We start from the raw sequence: 23,420 nt of genomic DNA, 5'->3' as shown, positions 1-23,420 counted from the left end.
AAGATTAATTGAATGTTTTGATTTTTTTCATTTCGACAGTACAAAGAAATATGTTTTCAAGTTATTTTCAAGACGTACAGCGAACGTTAAATGTCAAATATCTCAGGAAGAAATGTTCGTAGGACCTTGCTCCGAGATACGTTTGTTTCATGAGTCACGTAGGAAAATACTGATTAAATCATAAATAAATTTTATACCGTGTGGTAAAAAAATCATGTCAGTTTAAATAGATTTTACGTAGGGCTGGCAGCGCCCTCTACAATGAGCATCGAAATTGTAAACGGGTTCTGATTTCTCGCTCTTAAAAACCTCTCGATGCGACATATTCTTTAGCAGTATTATAAATGAGGTAGCTACTTTTTTTTTTAATATTCAATTTGACGTCCTGTATATTGAAAACCGTCCACTTTCGGATTAAAGTAAATTGGGTCGAATCGTCATCTTTTCACATCAGAAATCTGTGGTAGAATTTTTAACCGATCTTTTAGACATACGCTGTAGAGAGAGCACAACGGTAAAATTCCTAATTTTTGTGGCGTTTCTGAGATCCAGACGAAATTTTAAAATCCTAAGAAAATTTCCTCAAGAATTATGTTGTTGGAACTGGTTATTCTGGTTCAGCCCTATGCAACGCCAATGGTCCCATAGAGTAAAGATCGAGCTTATGAAAAATTTTTATTGAAGTGCCATTAAGTACACCGGACTGCAAAATTAACCGCCCACTGAAATTTTTATATATTTTTTGCGATCAAAAAAAAGTTTTAGAAAATTTTCTCAAATCTAGTTTATGTTTTATTAGACACAACTTTTTTTCCCTCTTTTTATTTGTGTGTATTATTTTTGCCTGTACAGTTTAGAAAAGCTTGAAGTATTACAGTTTGTTGAATATCCCGGCGAAATAAGCGTCTCAAATTAAGCATCATTACTCTAAGCTTTTGTGTCATTTTTAGTGTCAACATGTTCGCTTCTAGTAAAAATACAGTTTTCAGTGTTTTATTCTAACAACAAAAAATGATGATACCTGAACACGTAGTGCAAGCTATTACCTTGCAACACGTTGAGCATAGTATAGCGTTCGCTGCATTGCAAATGTCATAGGAATTCCTCGAAGTACTGTGTCAGACGCATTACAACAATTCTGTAAATCAGGACAATCCACTAGACTAGAAGGCCAGGACAAGGTAGACCAAGACCCACAAGTTCAATTGAACATCGTTTCAGACGTTTCCTTAGAGGCAGATACAGAACTTGTCACAATTCTTGGTGGTAATTTAAATGCTGGAACAGTCGAAGGAATATGTAGTGCATTTTGCACTGTTAGCCGTTGAAGATATTTGTTTAACGCACGAGAATGCACGGCCACACATTGCGAGGACCGCGCGAGCGTATTTGCATGAAGTTGGTATTCCTTCATTACTGTGGCCTCCGAGGAGTCCAGACTTGAAACCGATAAAACATGCGTGGAATATTCTGGACCGACGTATCCGTCGTAATCGTGTTGAGCTTAAATCGATAGGTGACATTTAAGAAGAACCCTATGACGACTGGGAGTAAATCCCTCAGGAAGCATTTGCCGCGTTGATCCGTAGCATGCTCGACCGCACGGACGCCGTGATAGGGCTCGCGAAGGCAATACACGTTTCTAAACGTGTTTTTTATCATTCAGAAAAATGATTTTTTTTACTAGGAAATTTCTGGACTGTCTTCTTTTTTGTAACGTTGTTTTCTCTTCTTCCTATTTTTTTTTACTGAATGAAAAATTCCAACCTCCCAAAATTCAATTTTATAAAAATTTTAACTTGTAACACTGTAAATGTTTCTTTGCTGCTTGTTTTCTAGAAAAATCTATGTGTCCGGTTAATTTTGCACTCCAGTGTATATTCGAAAGAGTTTATTTCTGTTATCCCAAATTATTATGACAAAATAAATAGCGAAATTCCACATTTCTCTCAGAGTCCCCATAAAGCAGTCGATCGTGCGATTAATTCGCCAGAAACTTTAACAGTTCGAGTCAATTTAAGCTTCAGGTTTATTTGAGCAACCACGGAGGAGTTTAATCAAATATTGAACGGATAAATTAAGAGCAGTTTCCACTTTGTCCAAAGGGCTTAAATGAGCATAATTTCAACGACACATAAGAGGGGAAATACCTCGAAGCATTTTGTATTCTGAGAAGGTACCTCGCATTAACAGATCCTCTTCCGCTATGCATTTCATGCAATGGATGACACCCAGTCTATTTAACTCATCACATACGTCTGCTGGTAATGAAATCATCCCCCATGGCTGGAAAGATGTTATTTGCTTCCATAACTGGATTTCCATTACGGTCTGAGTGTGACATGTTTTTGGGCCGGAATCGATGTTTCGGAGGACGGAAACAAGAAATAAATAAAAACAAATGGGGACACATTTGGGATTGAGTGCTTGAGGCTAGGACCGAGTAATCTAAGTAGTCTGAACAAAGGAACAAAGGTAAATCAGAACTGAACTGGAACTAAGATGCTTATCAGGCCTTTTTCACTGGGGATCTCCAGTAAAATATGGATTCATAAAGAACTTTCTGCCCTTCCTTTCTTCTGATCTAACTATTACTGAAAAAAAAGGAAATAAATGGGGGAGAGGACGTGCACGCGATGCTCGAAATAGAGGCCTAATTAATCCATTTTTAATCTGGCGGGGCCTCGTGTTTCCTGGAGATTATGCCGGAAAATGTGTAATAAGTCCGAAATTCATAGCAAATGTTGCTAAACCAATATCCAAGCAGGAGGACTAATTCCGTCCTCATTCCGGCACTAATCGCGGAGAGAAGGTTCTGATTTATTTTCAATTCACATTATTCAAGTAGAGTTCCCGCACTCTTTCCGTCCAATGCGGCTTTTAGCCCAAGACGAGTTAATGTCTAGTTCAACGTACTTGAGCTTTCCGAGGGATCTGTCTTTTATGGCAAACCTCAATCCAAGCAAAGATCGTTTAGTTCATAAGTTATTCAATAGGAACGGAACTTCCTTAGTCCGGATTGTTTACCTTATGTTTCACCGATCCGAACAAAAACTTGAATTATTCGCGAGGCAAGGAAAATTTCAGGAAAAATCGAGGGTTTTCACGTGCACCCCCGGTATGAGGTGCCCAAATAATCCTCTACACGAAGAGAAAGGCGGGCTTAAATCAATATTAATAGATGCTTAACTCTTGCCGACGTTGCAAATTCGTTAAGTGCAAAGGGGCTGCTTACTTTGAGCTTCCTACGAAAATTAATTGCCGCCCCCGCCCCCATCCGATTGCCTAATGGACTTAAAAGGTCCGATGTTGGTGCCGATATAATTAATCAATGAAAGTCTGTGAATAGGAATGGGCCGTGTTATCGGCCGAGGCTTTAAGGATTTTTGATGGAATAAGGGCGAGGAAATTCAGGGTTGTTAGTCAATTCATTCTAATGATCCAGACGTGCATGTTTTTCGCATGCACTGTAAAGGCCCCTTACATACCTCTAGACGTGTTTGGTGTAGCAGGATTGCCGGCAATTGATCTCCTAGCAAAGGAGCGCTCCGACATGTATGGAAAAGGACTGCAAAGAAAAGCAGCCAGAGGGAGACTAATGGAAGCACAAGCGGATAGATGGACGGAGTACCAGGGCTGCGTTAAGGTTTTCATTCCGGATTTGAGGGCATTAATGGAGCGCAAGTGAAGAAAGGCGGACTACTACTTAAAAAAACAGGCTCTTGCGGGATATAAAGTCTGTCCCCGATAAGGATGAACAGCTTGAGAATCTAGGAACGCTAATAGACACAAAATCGCTTGAATTAGGAAAAAGTTGCGCAATTTAAAGCAAATTAATAATCTGTTTTGATACTCAGTAAATTCCGAATGGTTGCCAAGGAACCCTGGAGAAAACAAATTTGACGGTTTTCCTTCTTTGATGACGATGATTGATGAAACCGTGAAAAATATTTTAAAGCTATACAACCTTAAATTTCTTTGATGTATGCATTATTATCCCGGGTGTCCAGACGTATCCTGGACATAGAAGATCAACATGGAAAATAGGTTTTTATTTTTTTGCATCTGCACGGATTATCCAATTGAACATCTTTTGCATTAGGAGTCAAGACCGGAGACCATTCTGCAATGTTTTCAATCATCCAGTTTTGAATTAAAAACGTTGAGTCGGGGCCACGATTGGTCAGAGTCAAGACTTTGTGTTTGTTTAATTTTTACTTTGACTCTGACCAATCGTGGACTTCAACGGTTACGCGGCACATTCCAATTTTGTAAATTTGGTCGCGCTTTGAGGCAAAAGGGCGCTAATTGGAAGAATGAAAAAATTGAGGAATGATGGGCGGTTTTTGAGTACTATGATCTGCATATAAAAGTTGTTTAATTGGATAGTCCCTGCAGGCGCAAAAATACAAAAACCGATTTCCCATGTTATTTTCCTAAGTCCAGGGTTCGCCTGGACACCCGGTATTTACTTAGGCGTATTCCCGAAATCAGCATAAAATTAATAAAAAATGATTTCATTTTATTATATTTTTAATAACAGCAATACGGCTAAATTTGGATCGAATAGAAGTTTTAAATTATCGCAAATTTTCAAATAAACCATCATTATTGTTCAAACATAAATATGCTCTTTTCTCCGTTTTCATAACATTTTTTATTTATTGTGTACCATTGCTATAAGTCAAAATCATAGTCGATTTATTGCAAAGCGTTTTAATGACTATGACTCATAAAGTTTCTGAGAATAATACGAAATGTAATACATGGCTAAAGAGGTAATTTTATGACTATTTTGAAAATGTAAATGTTCGATATTGCGCCTATATGAAAATCAAAAGTTTAATAATTTATCTTCGAAAGTAAGGACTTAACAAGAAACTTTACAAAATTGCTGCGAAGTTCTCAAAGAAGTATCTTAATAATGTAAAACTTTGATTTCTCTAACTGTAACCGTATAAGATTTATTTCCAATAAACGAAAACCACTAAACTCGTTTTTTTTTCCGGATATCTTCGTAGCCATTCGAAATTTAGAACGTATAAAAACGCTTTATTAATTTGCTTTAAATTGCGGAGCTTTTCCCCAATTTAATTGATGTTTTATGTATTACTCTTACTGGGACCCTCATGCTGTTCTTATCTGCGACAGACTGTAGAGTTTTCTGCTTGTACTTGAAGAGGATAGGTAAATCGGAGACTGACTGCGTTGATTCTGTGGGAAAATGAATAATCCGAAACACACGGTATTAGGATGCCAAAAAATTCGCCGGTCCGAGACAAGAACTCATCAACATTTGCATAGAAGAATTTCACAAGGAAACCTTTGCGAAACTCCTATCGAAATCAGAGCGACAGGGGGATACAATTGAAGGGTCCCTGGAGAGAGTGATAAAGATAAAGTTGGAGCAAGACGGGAGTCGCAAACAGGGACGGAGATGCTGGAACATAGAAAAAAGTATACAGGGTCAGCTATGCAATTCATTCATTAGAAAAAATTTTACTTTCCATTATCGTAGCCCAATGATATTTTGCTTCAGGCGAAAATTTCCCATTTTGAATCAAGTAAAACATTTTAAAACGAGCGTCACTTCCGGCTACATTGAAAATAGCTACCAACTTCGTTATTTTAAATGGATCTTCCTAATATTTTGTGATTTTCGGATTTCTTGATGAATTCTAAGGCTAGTTTATGTAAAGTGTCTTATCTCCGAAATTTATCGTTTCCAAACGATACCCGAAAATGTGAAAATCTTGACAGTTACAAGATCCAAAGGAAATCACTATTGTACTCTAACCGCTGCGAAATGTGGTATCAGTGCCCTTGAGGTCAAAGGAAACCTAATAAGCTACATTTCGATTTATATTAATTTATTTTAAAAAATTGCACAATCCCCCAATATGCTTATGAAATTGCATAGCTTTAAACCTCAATAACTTGTTTATGTAGCTATCATATAGCTTAAAACATTTTCGAGTTTAGAATTTAATTATGTATCAACTAGTATTGAGGTTCCCCCAGGAGGGACAGATTCTAGACCGAGTGCTCCAGTTGAAATAAGCAAGTTATCGCGATTAGAAATTACGCAATTTCGAAGGTATGTTTCAGGAGTTATGGTAGACTTTTGGTCAAATTTTGAATACGTCAAAATATAGCTTATTAGGTCCTCTTTGAACCCCAGAACACCGATTTCACAATTAGCAACGGTTAGGGCACAATAGAGTTTTCCGTGAGATTTTGCAGCTTTCAAAATATTCTAATTTTCCGGTATAACTCGGAAATGATAAATTTAAGATATAAAACATTTTACGTAAACTGGACTTAAAGTTTAAACTACAAATCCGAAAACGACAAAGAATAATAAATTCTTTTTAAAATAATTAAGTTGGCACCTGCTTCCGGTACAAATCGGAAGTGCCTCCATTTTGAACATATTTTACTTCAATTCTCGACCGAAACCAAATTTCTGTGGGCTACGATAGTAGGATGCCAAAATTTTCGAATGGACGGTTGGTGTGGCTAACCCTGTATATATCACCTCGCATTTGAAGTAATACCTGCCGGCGGTTCCATAGTGGATCCGCGGAGGATAGTGAGAAGAATGTTTAGTGGATAATCCGTGGGTGCCCCCAAGGCGAAACCCACACTCGGAAGTCGAGCAATAGCATCAACATCAAAGGCCCCCGATTAGCGTTTAATGCATTAGCCTCATTCGCTACACACACAAAAACACGTATTTGGTGGTTTTCCGATGTCTGCCCTAGTCGCAGAGTTAATTCGGGAGAGGAATTTAAACAGGCAGCAGCAGGTTAAGGGGTTATTTAACAAACAATATTACCTTCTCTCCACGACAGCACCTGCTCTGGTAAGTCAATAGCGGAAGCTGCTGCAAAGCTCTCAGCAACTCTCCATGCCTTCATCTTTCATTCAGTCGACAATATTTCTTTTGCATAATTGCACTTCGCATTCTATGGCCTCTCCGCTGACATTTGGCAACACCGCTTAAAATGACAGATTAAAACAAAACACAGGATTCCGGTACGGCAGAATGATTTTCGAATAATTTGTTGTGTCATGTGGTCGATTTGGATCGTTGTCAAGATTCTCGCTGAATTTGTGTCAACTGAAATGGAACCACATGCGAGAGGAAAACATTTTCAGTGACAGCCATCAAAATAAATTCCACATTTCAACGCTTCAGATATGCACCAATTCAGCACCTGGCGCGCTTTTACCCGACAAAAATCCGCAGATCCCACGTCCAAAAGTCTCTGCCCCAACTACGTTGTAGTAGACAACAAGGAGGAGGTCGGAAAAAAATATCCCCCGCAACTCAAAAGAATGTCCCTGGACAACACATCAGTGGAAAGTGACTCTTTGCTGCCCGAATTGGAAATGGACGAAGAACTTAACGGTGCAATCAAAGAGGTTGATGTAAACGTGCAACAATTTATCAAGGAAATTGCAAGCAAGAGTATCTGTATCGACGATCAAGACGCTAATAAGGAACTTGAAAGTATCTGCAAAAACAGTCATGAGGAACTAAAGCATTTAACAAACTTTGTGTCCACAATGGATGACAATGCTAAGAACGAAGTTATGGAAACTTTAGTAGGGCTATTCAAGAATGGGTTAATGAGTAGGATGAACCCTCAAGAAACCGAACAGAAAGTCTCCATATTCAAGGATGTCTGCAAAGGGCTGATTAGCGATTATAAGTCTCCGAATGGCTCGTCTTCAATTAGATGTACCGAAAGCGGGTCTGCTATAGAAACCAAAATAGACTTAAACACCAAACCAAAAGCAGTTTTTCGTAATACGAAATGCAGCAAGAAAAACGGCCTTCCCAATCGTGTTCACTTTGATGAGTCTTGGAAGGAACGCAAAGTGGGCAATAAAGAGCTGTGCTGTTTAGATACCCAACTACGAAATATAAATCAAGAGAAGGGCCCTATCAAGCAGAGATGTGTTGAAAAATACCAAAGGGAAATTGAGAAAAGGGCAAAGCTCAATAGCGCTCGTTCATTGAGGGATTTCCCTAAAGACAACCTTAATAAACCTAAAGCAGAAAATCTTTTTAGGACTGGCGTTTTTGACAAAAAACCAAAAAAAAAATTTGCAAAAAAAACATTTAAAGATGACGCTCTTGAAAATCTCTTAGGGAGCGATATCAAAAGAGCTACGACTAAGACTGAGTATATTTTTAAACCATATCACAAAGCGTCACCTTCGGAAGACTCCTTGAAGCTGAGTCCGCACCCACAACAGCGTCTCAAGAACCCCAAACTGGGCGTTATGGAGACCTTTCCTGAGGGAATTCAAACTGAATTCCTCTCCAAGAATCAAGACTATCAAACCCCAACTGCGGAGCCTTTTAGATTCCAAATTTCCAAGAACAGGTCGGATATTGCCATTAATCCACCATATGATTGCCCGTGGAAGCTCCAAAAATCAAAATCAATCTACCACATATCAGATGAAAATAGCGTTAAAAAATCAAGAGAAAAGAGGAACACATCTGTCCCAATTGACGTAACCAAGAACTGCTCTTTTGGGGAGGTCGAACGTAACAAGTCCATCAACTCGTTGAATAAAGGTATGAAGAGTGCTGGTGATTCTTCAGGGCATTTTGGTCAGATCCTGTTCGATGTTTCGCACCACAGCTTGGATAAAAATATTTCTTCGTGGGAGATGCCAGCTCTATCTCATAGCTTTAATACCGACTATCTTTCGCTGGACCACTTGAGTGTTAGAGCTAGCGGGAGTAGCATCACTGAAGAAGAATACAGAATTTGGTTGCGGAAGAAGAGTAATTGGGCGAGGCATTCTTTTACAGGCGGAAATCTCAAGAATCAAGATTACGAGACGGTGTGGGACACCTTCGTGGAACAAAAACCAAACTTTATTCTGCCTCCGCGATCATCATTTTCTGACTGGGCCTTTAATTATATCTTAAGATTTGGGGAACTGTTTCTATATGAACACGTGGTCATATCTCGAGCTCTTAAGTTTTTCCTAACGTACAACATGAAAAAGACCAGAGCTCCTACCAAGTGGAACAGGTGTGTGCAAATCTCCTGCTTCTTCGTCTTGTTCTGTACCACGTGGTACTTTTTTAATTACTACCTGTATGAGGAACCTTCTGTTAAAAAGGCTGCTAGATTTTGGGGATAAAGACGTTATTACAAAAATTAAAGTGGAGTTTTGTAGTTTTATTTTTTTATTTTTAGGAAAGAAAAATTCCTTTTAAAACGCGCCATTATGCAAATCGATGACGGGTAGGAGTTTTATAATAACAAAAATTAAAAATCTGCGATCATATCCAGTTGTGAACAAAGCCCCCGATAATACCCTTGAAATACAGCTTACGCAACAAAAAGCGCAAGATATCGGCCGATTGGGCCCTAATTGAATTTTTACATATTCGCTTTTACCCTTAAAACTGATACATTTTTTTGGCAAAAAAGTTCTCGAACACGAACCAAGCAATGTTTCCTCATTTTATTTCCATCTGCCTTTAAAGTATGCACCCAGGCATGTTACAAAACAAACGATTTGTTATCGATATAAATAATTGTTTGGTATCGATGGAAAGTTTCCCCTCCGAGGCGAATCCTTCGCATTCATGAAACATGAGCTGCTTTACAGCAAGAGGAAATGGATATGGGCCGGTCTCGACCAAGCAGCAATGGCGCGTCTCTTAAGAACTTTTATTAAGGTGAAACACATAAAGAACGTTATTTTTGTTGTTTCAGGACGGAAAGCTCCGGCACATAGTCACCATGGGCTCTCAAGACACTCTGGAAGAGAAGACGGTGACGGTGGTGATAGCGCACGATTTCGTCAACATCACCTTCATCAATTTTTGCTGCACGAAGAAGGATATTGCCCAGATGTGGACCGAGGCACTTATGTTTTTGGCGTACAATCTGAACCAGGTCAATGGGGCTGCGCAGATGCATTTGCAGAAAGCTTACACGAAGCTCACCCTTCAGACTGACAAAAGTGGCAAAATACCCGTGAAAAAGTTGGTGATATAATTTTTTTTTTAAGGATACCTCGAAAGCTTTTCGTTTCAGTATAATACGAATGTGCGCACAAAGTCGGGACGACAAGAAAAGACTGGAAACCGTGCTAAACGGATTAGGCCTCCCTCATGGAAAAAACGACACCATAAATCCCTCTAAATTTACCTTTGACGATTTTTTCCGACTTTACGTGCAACTCACCCAAAGGTCTGAAGTGGAGGCGGTATTTAATGAGTAGTAAGTGGTAAAAGTTCACATATAAACCGGAGTATTGAGTGCAATTCTCTTTAAGTGTTGGTACGAAAAAATACATGACAGCCGAACAATTCGTCGACTTCCTCAACAAAACACAGAGAGATCCAAGACTTAATGAAATCCTTTATCCCTATGCTGACACGTCCAGGGCCAGGGATGTGATAGAGCAATACGAACCTAATAAATACATGTCCAAGAAAGGACAGCTCAGTTTTACTGGGTTCCTTAGATATTTACTCTCGGACGATAACAATATTATATCCTCCAGAGAGGTAAGTTAATCAGAAATTCTCTTTGAGTTAATTACGTAAATTTTCCAGTAGCCCAAACAGGCATGACGTGATAACGTAAACTTTGCAAACTAAAGATTTATAGTGTTTTCGCTGTAGCTTGCATGTCCTTAAAGGTCACTTGAGACTTTAACCTTTATATTTTTTTAGTTTGATCTCAATCACGACATGGATCAACCACTGACTCACTATTTTATCAATTCATCGCACAATACATACTTAACTGGCCACCAACTGACTGGAAGGAGTAGCGCTGAGATGTATAGGCAGTGTCTCTTGGCAGGCTGTAGGTGAGTTTTTGTTTTTTGGCTAATTGAATGTTCGAACTCATCTGCTAAAACTTTATAAAAAAGAGATATACAGGGTCTGTCATATGCATATGTATGTGAAATAATGGCAATAACTTTTTAAATAATTTTTCTATCAAAAAATGTTTCAAGTGAAGATTGCAAGGCTAATTTGTTGCCGATTTCTGATGGCCTTGAATTTTTTCTCTTACCCCATAACGTCCCAAAGAAGTCCAACTTGAATTTTTTAAGTTTCGTGCTCTACTTCCTAAGTGTTTTATGGAATCTACACTTATTTAAGCTAACAGATGTCACATTTTATTGAAGTGAGATAAGAGGAGTTTTCAAAAAAAAAAAAATTTCCTATTTTATTTAAAAAAAAATCAAGTTCGATCAGAAAAACAAAGTAATAGGAACGTCCTCTGTATATTTGAAAGGTGAAATAAATAGCGTTCCGGAAATTACAATATTTAATTTAAAAAAAGCAATATCAATTAGTTTGGTCAAATAGAGTGGCCAGTCCGCTCACCTGATTTAAATCCTTGCGACCTTTTCCCTCAGGGCCTTTTAAAGGATCACGTTTATAGGAATCGGCCAAATAATGCAAATTATTTACGGATGTAATAGCATTGTGTTTTGATAACGACGGAAGACATTTTGAGCAAATGCTTTGAGCATTAAATAACAATTAATGATTGCAACCATTAAACTGGTTCTTCTTTGCTTTTCTGTACGAGTTTAATTTTTTAAATAAAATAAGGAAATTTTTTTTTAAATGAAATTTTGCTTATCTAACCCCAACAAAATTTTATACGTCTGCATATGTAAATAAGCGTAGATTTCACAAAACCATTCGGAAATAGGCGGTCGCATTTGAAAAACTAAAGTTGGAATTCGTTGGAATATTATATGGTAGGGAAAAAAATTCAAGGTCATCAAAAACGACAACAAATTTGCGTTACACCCTTTATTTTAAACGTTATTTAACAGAATAATTATTTGGAAAATTATTGCCATTACACCATTTACGTATAGGGTGGGTTTTTTTCTTAAGGTTAAAGGTCAATGCCTCAGAAGTTATGCCGGCAGTGTAAAAATCCAGAAACACATCTACCATAACACGATTGGGGAAAGATGACTGAGGGTATGATGAACCCACTACCCTCTACCAAATGCACCTCAGCCGCCCCAAGTTATTTTTTTTTAATAGCACGGGCATGGTTGCAACATATCGTCGGAAATAGTTTTCAATAAACTTTCCAGTGTTGCCGAAGTTTCTCGAATTTCACCCTCAAGTGTATCCGACAATGACTAAAATGCAAAATCCATGAGTGACATACCTAGGCGTAGAATTAAAAGGGTTTTAATTATGAACAAGAAATAGAAGTGGTAGTTAATTCAAAATTTTATTGAAATTAAATTAAAACGTAAGATTTTCCGCTCAATGATAATAATTTTTTATATTTGGTGTTCGAAATATTGCCCGTTATTTCCCATACGAGCGTACAAACGAGAATCTCCACCTTCTTTACGTATATCAACAAAAATTTCCTTAGAAATTCCACTACACTCAGTAATTATTCACTGTTTTAACTCTTCAATGGCTTCTTTGAACACTACAGATTTCAAGTGCCCCCCCAAAAAGAAATTCAAGGGCGTGAGATCGAGAGACCAAGGGGCCATTCTATCGCTCCTCACCTTTAAATCGATCTTGCGGGGTAATTGTTATCTAACCACTGCGTAACGAGTAAATCAAAATATGGCGGTGCCCCATTCTGTTGAAATCTTTTTTGTCCATTTTCTTCCTTCTGATTTTTTAGTTCATTAATTTTCAATGTATCAGTTGCATTTTTATAAGGTCACGGTAGATTTCAGCATTCAAATTACGGTTAATAAACAAATATTCTATGATAACATCTCCATGGATTCTGGCGCAAACATTCAGTTTTTGTGGATATCGAGTGCTTCCTTTTCTCATAACATGAGGGTTTAATCGCTCCAGATTCTGCAATTGTGCATATTCAGAGTATTATTGAATTAAAATATACACTCATCACTGAAGCAAATGCTTAGCAGTAATGGGGGCTTGTGGGCAATCAAAGTGTGCATCACTTCGCAATATTCAATTCGTGAATCTGGATTATTTTCATTTTATTCCTTATGAAGTTGAATTTTGTAAGAACAAAATGCATATCATTTTAGAAGTTTTCTGACCAGTACTGCTGGTAGTCCAGGTACAGTAGATTCATGACGGATAGATGATGGATTTTGGGCAAATTTTCCAAGAACTTTCGTTTGAGTAAGGTAATTTCCTAGGTTGATACCTTTTTTATTCATCACAGAAACGGTTTCATCAAATTTTTGTATTAATTTCCTAACATAGGCAGGATTAATATTCATTCTAGGATGTCGGTGGCAAAATATTTTTGTGAGTCGTAAAAGCCAACATTCCTCACGACTATAAATAAAAACGATTTCAACCCGTTCCGCAATTGAATAAATCATGTTTCGATTGGAAATTTTTGAGAAGCACGAAGTGAAAATTAAATAACTAACAGGATTCGTCGATTCACTGGATAGAAAAAACTTTATAAATACCGATAAAAGAAAAATACCTAATTTTTTACCGTTAAAATGAAATATTATAAATTCTTTGATAACAATGTGCATAGAGAACGAATTGTTTGTACGCTTGTATGAAAAATAACAAACACCTGTTATAAAAAAAATATTACTATTGAGCGGTAAATCTTATGCTCTGATTTAATTACAATAAAGCTTTGAATTAATTATTAGTCCTATTACGTATCCCTGATTAAAAATCATTTCATTTTACAACTAGGTGTCTTACTCAAGGATTTTGCATTTTTGGCATGATAGGATACATTTCAGGGAGGCATTTCGGAAACTTTAGTACCATTGAAAAGATGATAAAAAATGTTTCCTCATGATATGTCGCAACCATGGCCGCGATATTTAAAAAGATAGAGACTTGGGGTGTCTGGATTACAATTGATAAAGGGTAGTGAGTTCAACACACCTTTAATCATCTTCTAGTATTTTATTTTGGTAAACGTTTTTTTTTTTTAATTTTCCCATTGTCAGCATAATTTTTAAGATATTAGCACTTATATTAAAAAAAATAACCTGTACACAAGATAGAATACCATTACTATGTTTTAAATGGTGAGAGGTACGAGGTCGGTTAAACTAGAGAAAATGTGCCAAACTTGGGGTTTAATTAATATTCGAAAACAGTGTTGCCATTTTTTCAATTTTTCAGATATTTAATTTGTATAACAAATAGAAAACTAAGGATTTTTGAAAACCATGTTTCATATAAAAGTTTTACACTTTTTTGGGCTCTTGAGGTATGCAATTTTCTAGATTTTATAGTTGGCCCAGTTTTCGAGATGATGACCCCCCCAACTTTGTGTTTCTTTAATATGGATCCAGATAAATTCTCGCATGTTTCGAAGGAGCTCATTAAGCGATGACGATGTATCACATGATTGCATTTTCCAGCGTTTTGGTTTAAAAGCGACCAGCGCATTTTTTTTTATAAAGATGAGCGAAATGTTATTAGAAATATTCACAATAACAAGTAAATAACAAATTTAAAATCTCAAAATAATAATGAATTCTTAAAATATTAATTTTTAAAATTCCATTTGCATTTATAAAAAAACTCTGATGATGGTCCTTTTTAGATCAAAACGTGGAAAAATGTTATCATGTGATACATCATTGAAGAGCCTTAAAGGAGCACTTTCTAAATATGCTAAAATTTATCTGGTTCCATATTATAAAGAAAAAAAACAAGGTTAAGGTCGTTATCTCGAAAACTAGACCATTATAAAATTTAGAAAATCGCACACGTCAAGAGCCCAAAAATGTGTAAAACGTTTGTGAAAAACTTTCTTTTTTGTAATTTTTAATTTTAAATTATTATGGAAATGAAATTTTGATATTTTTCGGATTTTTCCCAACATCTCGGAAAATAATGAAAAATTGCCAAAACTGTTTTCGAGTATTAACTAAGCCCTAAATTAGACACATTTTCTATAATTTAACCGACCTCGTACCTCTCACAGTTTAGGAGATAGCAATGGTATACCATAGCATTTGAGACACCCTGTATAAGAGACTCTGTATTATCGTTAGGGCTCTTTATTTATAGATTATAGACAAATCAATGTACTAGTTTACCGAGGATCTTCAATTGTGCCTGATAATTTCTAAACTGCGTCATCGAATTGTGTCCGCTTAATTAAGTAAAATATGCATTTGGATTTTGTAATAGCCCATAACTGTCCCTTGAAGGAATCGCTAAAGGAAAAATACGATTGCCATGAGTCATGCACTGCTTAATGCCCTTCGTATAGATGGGTCGCTTGCATTGTTGGTTGCCGCTCCATAATTGTTTTCTTTCATGGCGCTGCTTTGACAAAGAGAGACTTCCGCGACATTAACAGGTAAAAAAAAGAGAGAATATATGCGCACTTTCGTAATCGTATCCCCAATTGGGAGGAACTTGCCGTTTAATGCAAGTTATTTTCGCTAATTAAAGTATCCGCTGAAAAAAACGTCGAAATGGGTACCTACAAATAGACACTACGATCTGATTATAGTGGTATTTTGTTTGATTTTCCACCGCGCTTCCATTTTAGTTAATCAATCATCGATCGCTTTGTAAAATCGCCAATCGACACTCGTCGGCAATCAAAATGAGCGGAAACAAAAACCTTCGAAATTTTCATGTATCGTTTTACGAAAGTGCATTTTTGGTCACATAAATATCCTATTTCCAGGACGTATTTTGGTACTCCAATTTAACTGCACGGTAGATGAAATTCATAAAATGCCGTCTCGTTATTCGAGCATCAGAGGCATCTTTGAAATCAGCAACCCGTTAAAAACGATCCCGCTTTGATGCCTTTACTACCGTGACCGAATTGTACACGAAATATCAAAAGAAATCGGAACGGGACGCACTCAAATTAGATTTTACTGCTGGCAAAAGCGAATATCTGTCATATGAACTAATTTTTCCTTTTGTTTGAAAACCTGCTAAATATAGCCAGCACTCATGGGAGCAATTACAAAACGTTTATCGATGCGTAAAAAACCCTTGCGATTTCTCTCAAAATGTTTTCCATTAAAAAATCATTATATAGCCATTATATATCTATTAGCTTGTTGATATATGTCAATCAAGCTGGTTCCCAGATACAAAAACCAAACAGTCTAATGGTGCAGTATAAGCCCCAACACGGTAATTACTACTTTTCCGTTATTATCTGGATAAACATTTCATTACCGTGTTTACCACGTAATTGTCAGTAAAAGACCTTCCTTGACAAGGCCATCAGAACTGATTCATTCATTTTTAATACCGAACTCCCTGCGAGCTTGTAAGAATGCGAACTTGCCGCACCTAATTCGATGTCGAAACTTTCTGGTTCAGAATTTTCTTTTAAATTGTTACACCAATTTCATCAACCCTGCTACTTAGGGCACGCGTGTTTGAACAGAGAATACGCAAAATTAACTCGTCAAACACGTGAATAATTAGGGGCTAATTTTGCCAGAGATTCGCGTTCGAATTGGTTAAACTTCGTTCCCTTTAAGCACGGAATTTCCAACGTATCAGTTAAGGTAATTGACGGCTAGTTGCGGTTTATTAGAGTCTAGTTAGGTAGACTCGAAAGTTGCGTTTGAGTTTCTACTTTGGTTTCCCCTGTTAGCCGAATAAATACGTGGGAAATAATTGGCAGATAATAATTAATATGAAAATGGTTCCTGGATAGGCAGCCAGTTATTATAGGTCTAGTCGATTCTTGATATTTTGGCGAAAGCAACTGGGTTTGGTTAAAAAATGAAAAATATAGAAAGGACATCGAACAGCTCTGTATCTTTAGATTTCACGTTAACAGGCAACTTAAAAGCATAGCTGCGCCAATGCAATTTACTTAAAACTGTGAATTTAAAGTTGATTTATTTATCCAACCCACCAGACTGCAAAATGCGTTTATAATCAAACCATTATTAAAGGCGAAAAACTATGTAAACATTTTAAACCTTTTAATTTAATTTAGCTGTGAATCGTTTCATTTATGCCCAATCGTATTTGTGGGTCAAATTACGCTAGATTATTATTAGAAAAGTGCCGCAAAAAGTAAATTGCTTTCGGACGCATTAAATCCTCTAGTTTTAACTGATATAATAATAATTAACGTTGACAAGGTAACAAGTATCTACATTTAACTTTTGCCTAGTTCTTGACATATATAAGGAATTCATTTAACAGCCCCACGGACTCCTATTTGGAATTTCATTAAAAAAATCAACTATGGGGATGTGTATGAGGCTAATGAAGGTAAAATTTTAAATTACTGACAACCCTCAGAGTGTCTCAAAAAAGCGGGGCATCATAAAATGTAATTTATTAATTCGAGCCCACCTGCATTTTTTTCACGTAATAGAATCCTCTCTTGATCCTGTCCCAGTTCCTCGATTTTTTTTACATTGGTGTGCAGTGACTCGAAACTATAACGTTTTAGATTTTTGCAGTGCCTCATAAAAAATTAACATTTCATTTAGCTTAGGTAAGATTTTTTACAATTTTAGGATGGGTTCTCATGTAATATCCTTTTGGAAGACACAAATAGTTATTTAGCCAAAAATACATAGAGGGAGTTCGTAATAATAACTTAAATTTTTACTTTTCAACTTAAATTTTCTTGATTTGTTTCAAATATGACGCTGTGGTTTTTATGACAAAAATAATTTACAATTTTTCCGTTTTGGTATAAAGTTATGTCATATTTATCTTAAACTTTAATGGAATTGTTAATTATTTCAGCGAAATCTACATTCATTGCTGAGTGCTTAAGTGGTTGCCATGGTTTCAATGATCTTGGTTTTAAGTTTCGACAGCTCATTCACCTTCTGACTAATTTACCTCATGCTAATTCTTGAATTTTTAACTACTGATAAAGTGGTGTGCAGTTAATTTTCTTCTCCTAAAATCCACTTCATTCAACTTTTCATTTTATAATTAACAATTCCTTTCCATTCAAAACGATCCTTTAGACGTTCTAGGCTCCTTACATCAGGATGTCCTCTATTAGGAAATCCTGCTCCATGAAAAATCGTTATATCGGGGATGCCAGTAGACAATTTCCATCACACTTACATAATTCATGCTAATAAGTTCTTGCTAAGTATACAACATACACTTGATAACGTAAACATGGGATAATGAAAATATTGCATTATTGTAAACACAAAATTCGTACTTTAGGACCAAGCGGAACACGCGATAATGTAAACAGTTCTTGGCAACACACAAAATAGAGCCAACGATAATAGGAAAAGCAAAAAATTCACGCTCGTTTCAAAATTTGAATATCCGTGAAGATCATAACTGTTCAAAAATCGCTTGAATGATCAACGGTGTATTCGTCAAATGGTTCCAAAAGCGCTTTGTCCCTGACATATGACGATGAATTTGTAATCATAAATGTTGTACATATTCACAATTTGAGGATTATTTAATTCGTCGGTAAAAAAATTTCTCAAAAAACAGAAACTTCCAATAAAAGCGATGTTACCAAGTGAGGCACCAAACTGCCCTCCAGAGCAACAACTGAGAAGCGAGGATGAGTCAATTTTTGTCATGTACATGCCGCCCAATGTAACTAAACTGATTCAACCCATGGACCAGAACGTAATAAGACTCATCAAATTAGACTACAGAAAATTTCTATTTTCATCTGTCTTAACAAAAAATTCTGAAAACATATTTGAAGCTTTGAAATAGATAACGTTACGTGAAGCTGTTTTAAATTTGAATATGGCATGAAATGAAGTTGATCAACAAACTACTCAAAAATGTTGGAACAATCTATTTTGTACCGATGATCAAAAGGAAAGTGATGTTCCCTTAAACGCAATTAGAGCGATTCAATGCTGATCTCCTTGTCAGTGTATCATTGGATGTTCTTGATTTATACTGCGTGACAATGAAAATAGAAAAAATGATTTTATTTAAATAATTTTTAGTGTGCATGTTTCTTACACTAAAACAAATACTTTATTAAAAAATTGATCAAATTTAATTGTTAAAAACTAAATAACAAAAAAATAATTTTTTCGATCCTCCGCGATGTCTTATACATTTCTGTACACGTCTAGGCACGGATCTAATGAGGTGACTGATGCCTTTTTAAGGGATCTCATTCCAGACTAACTGAACAGCGTGACATAGCGCCGATAGGGTTTGTGGAAGATGGTATAAATTATGCAACCTTTTACTTGCAATATCTCAAAGATATTCAATCGATGGTAGGTCCGCAAATCGAGGTGGCCAAGGTAGCGAATTGAAGGCATTTTGTTGAAAGAGCCACTCTAGCCACACGTGGTCGAGCATTGTCTTGTTGAAAAACTGGATTAACAAGAGTTTCCAAATAAGGCACGGGATGAGGTTCCACGACTTCTTGGATGTATCGTTGGGCTGTCATTCTGCCTCCAATGAAAAGTAAAGGTGACCTGATACCATATGCAACAGCACCCCAAACCATTACTCCAAAAGTCTGATGGACATGTCTTTGTATTTTAAATGGAGGATCTCGTCTTTCACCCCGTCGTTTTGTTACTCTTACCCGACCTTCATGAATACCCAAACAGAATCTGAATATGTCAGTAAACACGATATTATCTCATTTCAGATTTTAATGTGTCCGTTCTCTGCAAAACTGCATTTAATTCTAACGATTATTTAAAGTGAGGGGTAACATAATATAGGGACGGTAGGAAATCAGTTCAAAACTTTTTATCTGGCAATAAATGGTTCGAATCCCAATAAGCTTGCCATACTCAGCAAACCACTGATCCGCTAGTGTCTTCAACAAGAAGACATTACCGGGTCTGTAAATATGAAACCGGAATCTTTTAATAAAAAGCATAACTTAGCTGCGCAATAATTATAAAAAATATTTTATTCGAAATATTTCCCATCGTTCCATATACATTTTTCCCATCTCTCTGGCAATTTGTGGATGCCACGCCAAAAGAACTGTCGTTCTTTTGAGGCAAACCGTTCATCGAGCCATTTTTGAACTGTTTCGTAAGAGGTGAAGTGCTGTTCTGCAAGAGCGTGTCCCATCGATGCAAATAAGTGATAATCGCATGGTGCTAAGTCGGGTGAATAAGCCGCATGCGATAGTACTTCCTAGTGAAACGTCCCAATCGTTTCCTTCACCAGTTTTGCAGTGTGTGATGGTGCATTATCATGGAGCAATATCACCTTGTGTTGCCGTTCTTGATATTCTGGTCGTCTTTCACGCAAAGCTCGATGCAAGTCCATCATTTGTTGTCGGTAACGTTCAGTATTAACTGTTTCTCCAGGTTTTAGCAGCTCATAATAAATTACGCCTTTTTGATCCCACCAAACACAGAGCATTGTTTTCCGTCCATATCGATTTGGTCTTGCTGACGATGCTGATGGTTCGCCTAGAGTTACCCATGATTTTTTACGTTTGGGATTCTCAAAATAGATCCATTTTTCGTCGCCAGTCACAATTCGATGAAGAAATGACTTTCTGTTATACCTGGTAAGCAACAATTGGCAAGTGGTTTTTCGATTTTCTTGCTGTCTTTCATTGAGTTCATGTGGAACCCACTTTCCTATCTTCTTAATTTTTCCCATAGCTTTCAAACGAATGGAAACGGCTTTTCGTGTCGCATTTAATTGGTTCGCTAATTGTTGTTGCGTTTGAGTATCGTCCTCATCTAACAAAGCTCGCAACTCGCCGTCTTCAAACTTTTTCGGTGGTTTTCCACGCTCTTCGTTATTGACGTCAAAATTGCCACTTTTGATTTTTTTAAACCATCACAGCACTGTGATTTTCCAAGGGCATGTTCACCGTAAGCTTCAACAAGCATGCGATGTGAATCTGCAGCCGTTTTCTTCAAGTGGTAATAGAAAATCAATGCTGTCAGCAAATCGTAATTTGTAGGCACAAAATTCGACATACTCAAAGCTATTGCAACTGTACTGCAGTATTGAACCTGTATTGTTATGATTTGAAAAACATTCTCAGATGTAAATAAGAGGTGTAGTACCCTAATAACACGATAAGGTAGTACCTATATTGACCACTAGGGATATTTGGAGGCAAATTCCGGTTCCATATTTACGGACCTGCTATTTGAAGACGGAGATCTTGGTGTTTTGTAGTTCTTCGGGATCATCCAATACCTCTCCTTCTACCTGTTTGCTCTTCTTGGAACCATACCCGAAAACATCTCATTATAGTTGTTCACACCACGGTTCAATCTAGTGACGATTTCTCTACATGACCCACCAACCTCTCGTAGACCCACTATTCGACCTCTCTCAAACTCGCTCAATTGATGAAAATTTCGATGCATTCTTCGTTTAGGCATATTTGATTAATCTAAAAACACTTTTTAGGCATACTGTATACCAATAAATAATATTTTGTAGTTATATTGTTGATGTTTTATTGCAATTTTTATAGTTAAAAACAACTAAAATTCCTGATAACTTATAAATACATTGATAAATATGGCTGAAAATTTAATCGTTGTTTGCGTTCCCATATACAAACATGCATACCAAAAATTATTTAAATAAAACAATTTTTACGGGGTGTTCTCATTTCTATGTCACGAAGTATATTTAAAATAGTGAATTCCAACATTGTTTGCAATCTAACTGATATTAATTTATGGAACGAAGACAAACAGACGAATGATATTAATAAGGGTAATTTACGAAGAACTAAAATATCCGTGGATATTTTAGTTCTTCGTAAATTACGGGCATAAACATTGAAAGACAATTCCAAGCGCCAATTAACGCAGACTAGAATTGTAAATTATTTTTCTTCTAATTAAAAAATAATCACAATAAGAATATTTGTTTATTTTTTTATATATATACGACTTAAACCTTTTTTTACTAAATCGTTTATTATTGAAATCATGTTCGCTAATATAAATATTTCATTAATGTGATCCATACTTGGTTTAAATTAGTTTAAATTATCGAGCATCTGCTGCATTAAATAATCCGCCTCAAATGTATAGGCCCTAAATGCAGGAGAATTTTTCAATGGAAGCTCACCTTATATAACAGCACCGGAGACCGTTATCGCCCACTTACAATGTTTTACATTCTATGTTTTAATTACTTTAATGTAATATTTGCATAAAACAGCATACCATTAGACAGACTATTGTAGTAGGGGCGGAAAGACCAAATGGACGATATTCTGTTTCTTAAGGAATAAACATTGCATATATATACATATACTGGGCGTCCAGGCGATCCCTGGACATAGGAGATTAACACGGGAAATCGGGTTTAATTTTTTATGCCTTCGAGGATTATTCAATTAAAACAATTTTTTACATGGAGGTCATAGTAGTCAAGACCGACCATCATTCCGCAAATTTTTCAATCTTTCAATTTTTAGTTGAAAATTTTCAGCCGTTATGGCTGAAAACGTCTTCAAATTTCGAAAATTTGAATGTTCCACGTAACTGTTCGACGTCATGATTGGCCAGAATCAAGGTCAGAATTAGACAAACACATAGTTGCCAACAGAATAACCATAAAAAACTCATGTCAAGCGATTTTTTTCTTTTTTTCATTTTACCATTTATTTAAATGCATCAAAGAAAAAGTGAAAGCAAATTAATTAAGCAATTACGTATATGTTGAAGTTCAACCAAATAAGTAAATGAACAAAAACAAAAAAACTTTAACATTGTTTGTAAAAACGTTTACAACAAATCCTTGAAAAGACCATCGACCAATTTGACGAATCGTGGTTTCGAACGGTTACGCGGGACCTTAAAATTTTCGAATTTTGGGGGTGTTTTAGGCCAAAACGGCTTTAATAAAGAGTTTGAAACAATTGCGACATGATGGTCGGTCTTGAGCACTATAACCTCTATGTAAAAGTTTTTCAATTGGATAATTCGTGCAAGTGCAAAATAAGAAAAAACAATTTCCGATGTTAATCCCCTATGTCCAGGGTATGCCTGGACACTGGGTATATCGTTTATTATTTACATCACCTTCGCTAATGTAAACATCTCGATAATGTGAGCCACACTTGATTTGAAGTAGTTTACATTATTGAATGTCTGCGGTACTTCACTTGAATCGCCAGTTTCAAAATAGACAGATTACGAAGGAATGTTAAGCCGCGAATGAACTGTCAAAATTTAAAACAAAAAAACATCGAAGCCGTAGAAACGCAAGCTAAAAATTCAGGCAGTTAATCATGATCAAGTGCCTGAAAGTCTTTTTTTTAACGTAATAGCTGCGACGGCATCCCAGAGTTAAAAAAATATGGGAACTATCAGAAGATCAAGAGAGATTCTATCACATGAAAGAAATGCAAATTTGAACAATTAAAAAAATTTCACTATATGAGGCCCCGCTTTTTTGGGACACCCTGTAGGGTTGTCGCTAATTTTAATATTTACCTTAACTATCTTGATATACATCCCTATAATTG

At 36.4% G+C, this 23,420-nt stretch overlaps 1 protein-coding gene across 3 annotated transcripts in view; it reads left to right on the top strand.

Moving 5' to 3' along the window:
- The window catches only part of Plc21C (Phospholipase C at 21C), a 74,867-nt gene that overhangs the window by 11,077 nt on the left and 40,370 nt on the right, over nucleotides 1-23,420 (top strand). For all 3 annotated transcript variants that reach the window (XM_066290678.1, XM_066290679.1, XM_066290677.1), the window contains exons 3-6: nucleotides 9,756-10,027; nucleotides 10,080-10,265; nucleotides 10,321-10,555; nucleotides 10,724-10,863. In XM_066290678.1, coding sequence (XP_066146775.1) covers nucleotides 9,756-10,027; nucleotides 10,080-10,265; nucleotides 10,321-10,555; nucleotides 10,724-10,863 — 833 coding nt within the window. The remainder of the gene's footprint in view (nucleotides 1-9,755; nucleotides 10,028-10,079; nucleotides 10,266-10,320; nucleotides 10,556-10,723; nucleotides 10,864-23,420) is intronic.

Source organism: Euwallacea fornicatus, chromosome 15, assembly GCF_040115645.1.
Source record: "Euwallacea fornicatus isolate EFF26 chromosome 15, ASM4011564v1, whole genome shotgun sequence".
Taxonomy (NCBI): Eukaryota; Metazoa; Arthropoda; class Insecta; order Coleoptera; family Curculionidae; genus Euwallacea; species Euwallacea fornicatus.
The sequence above is the reverse complement of the archived record's forward strand: the minus strand, read 5'-3'. Positions and strand labels throughout refer to the sequence as shown.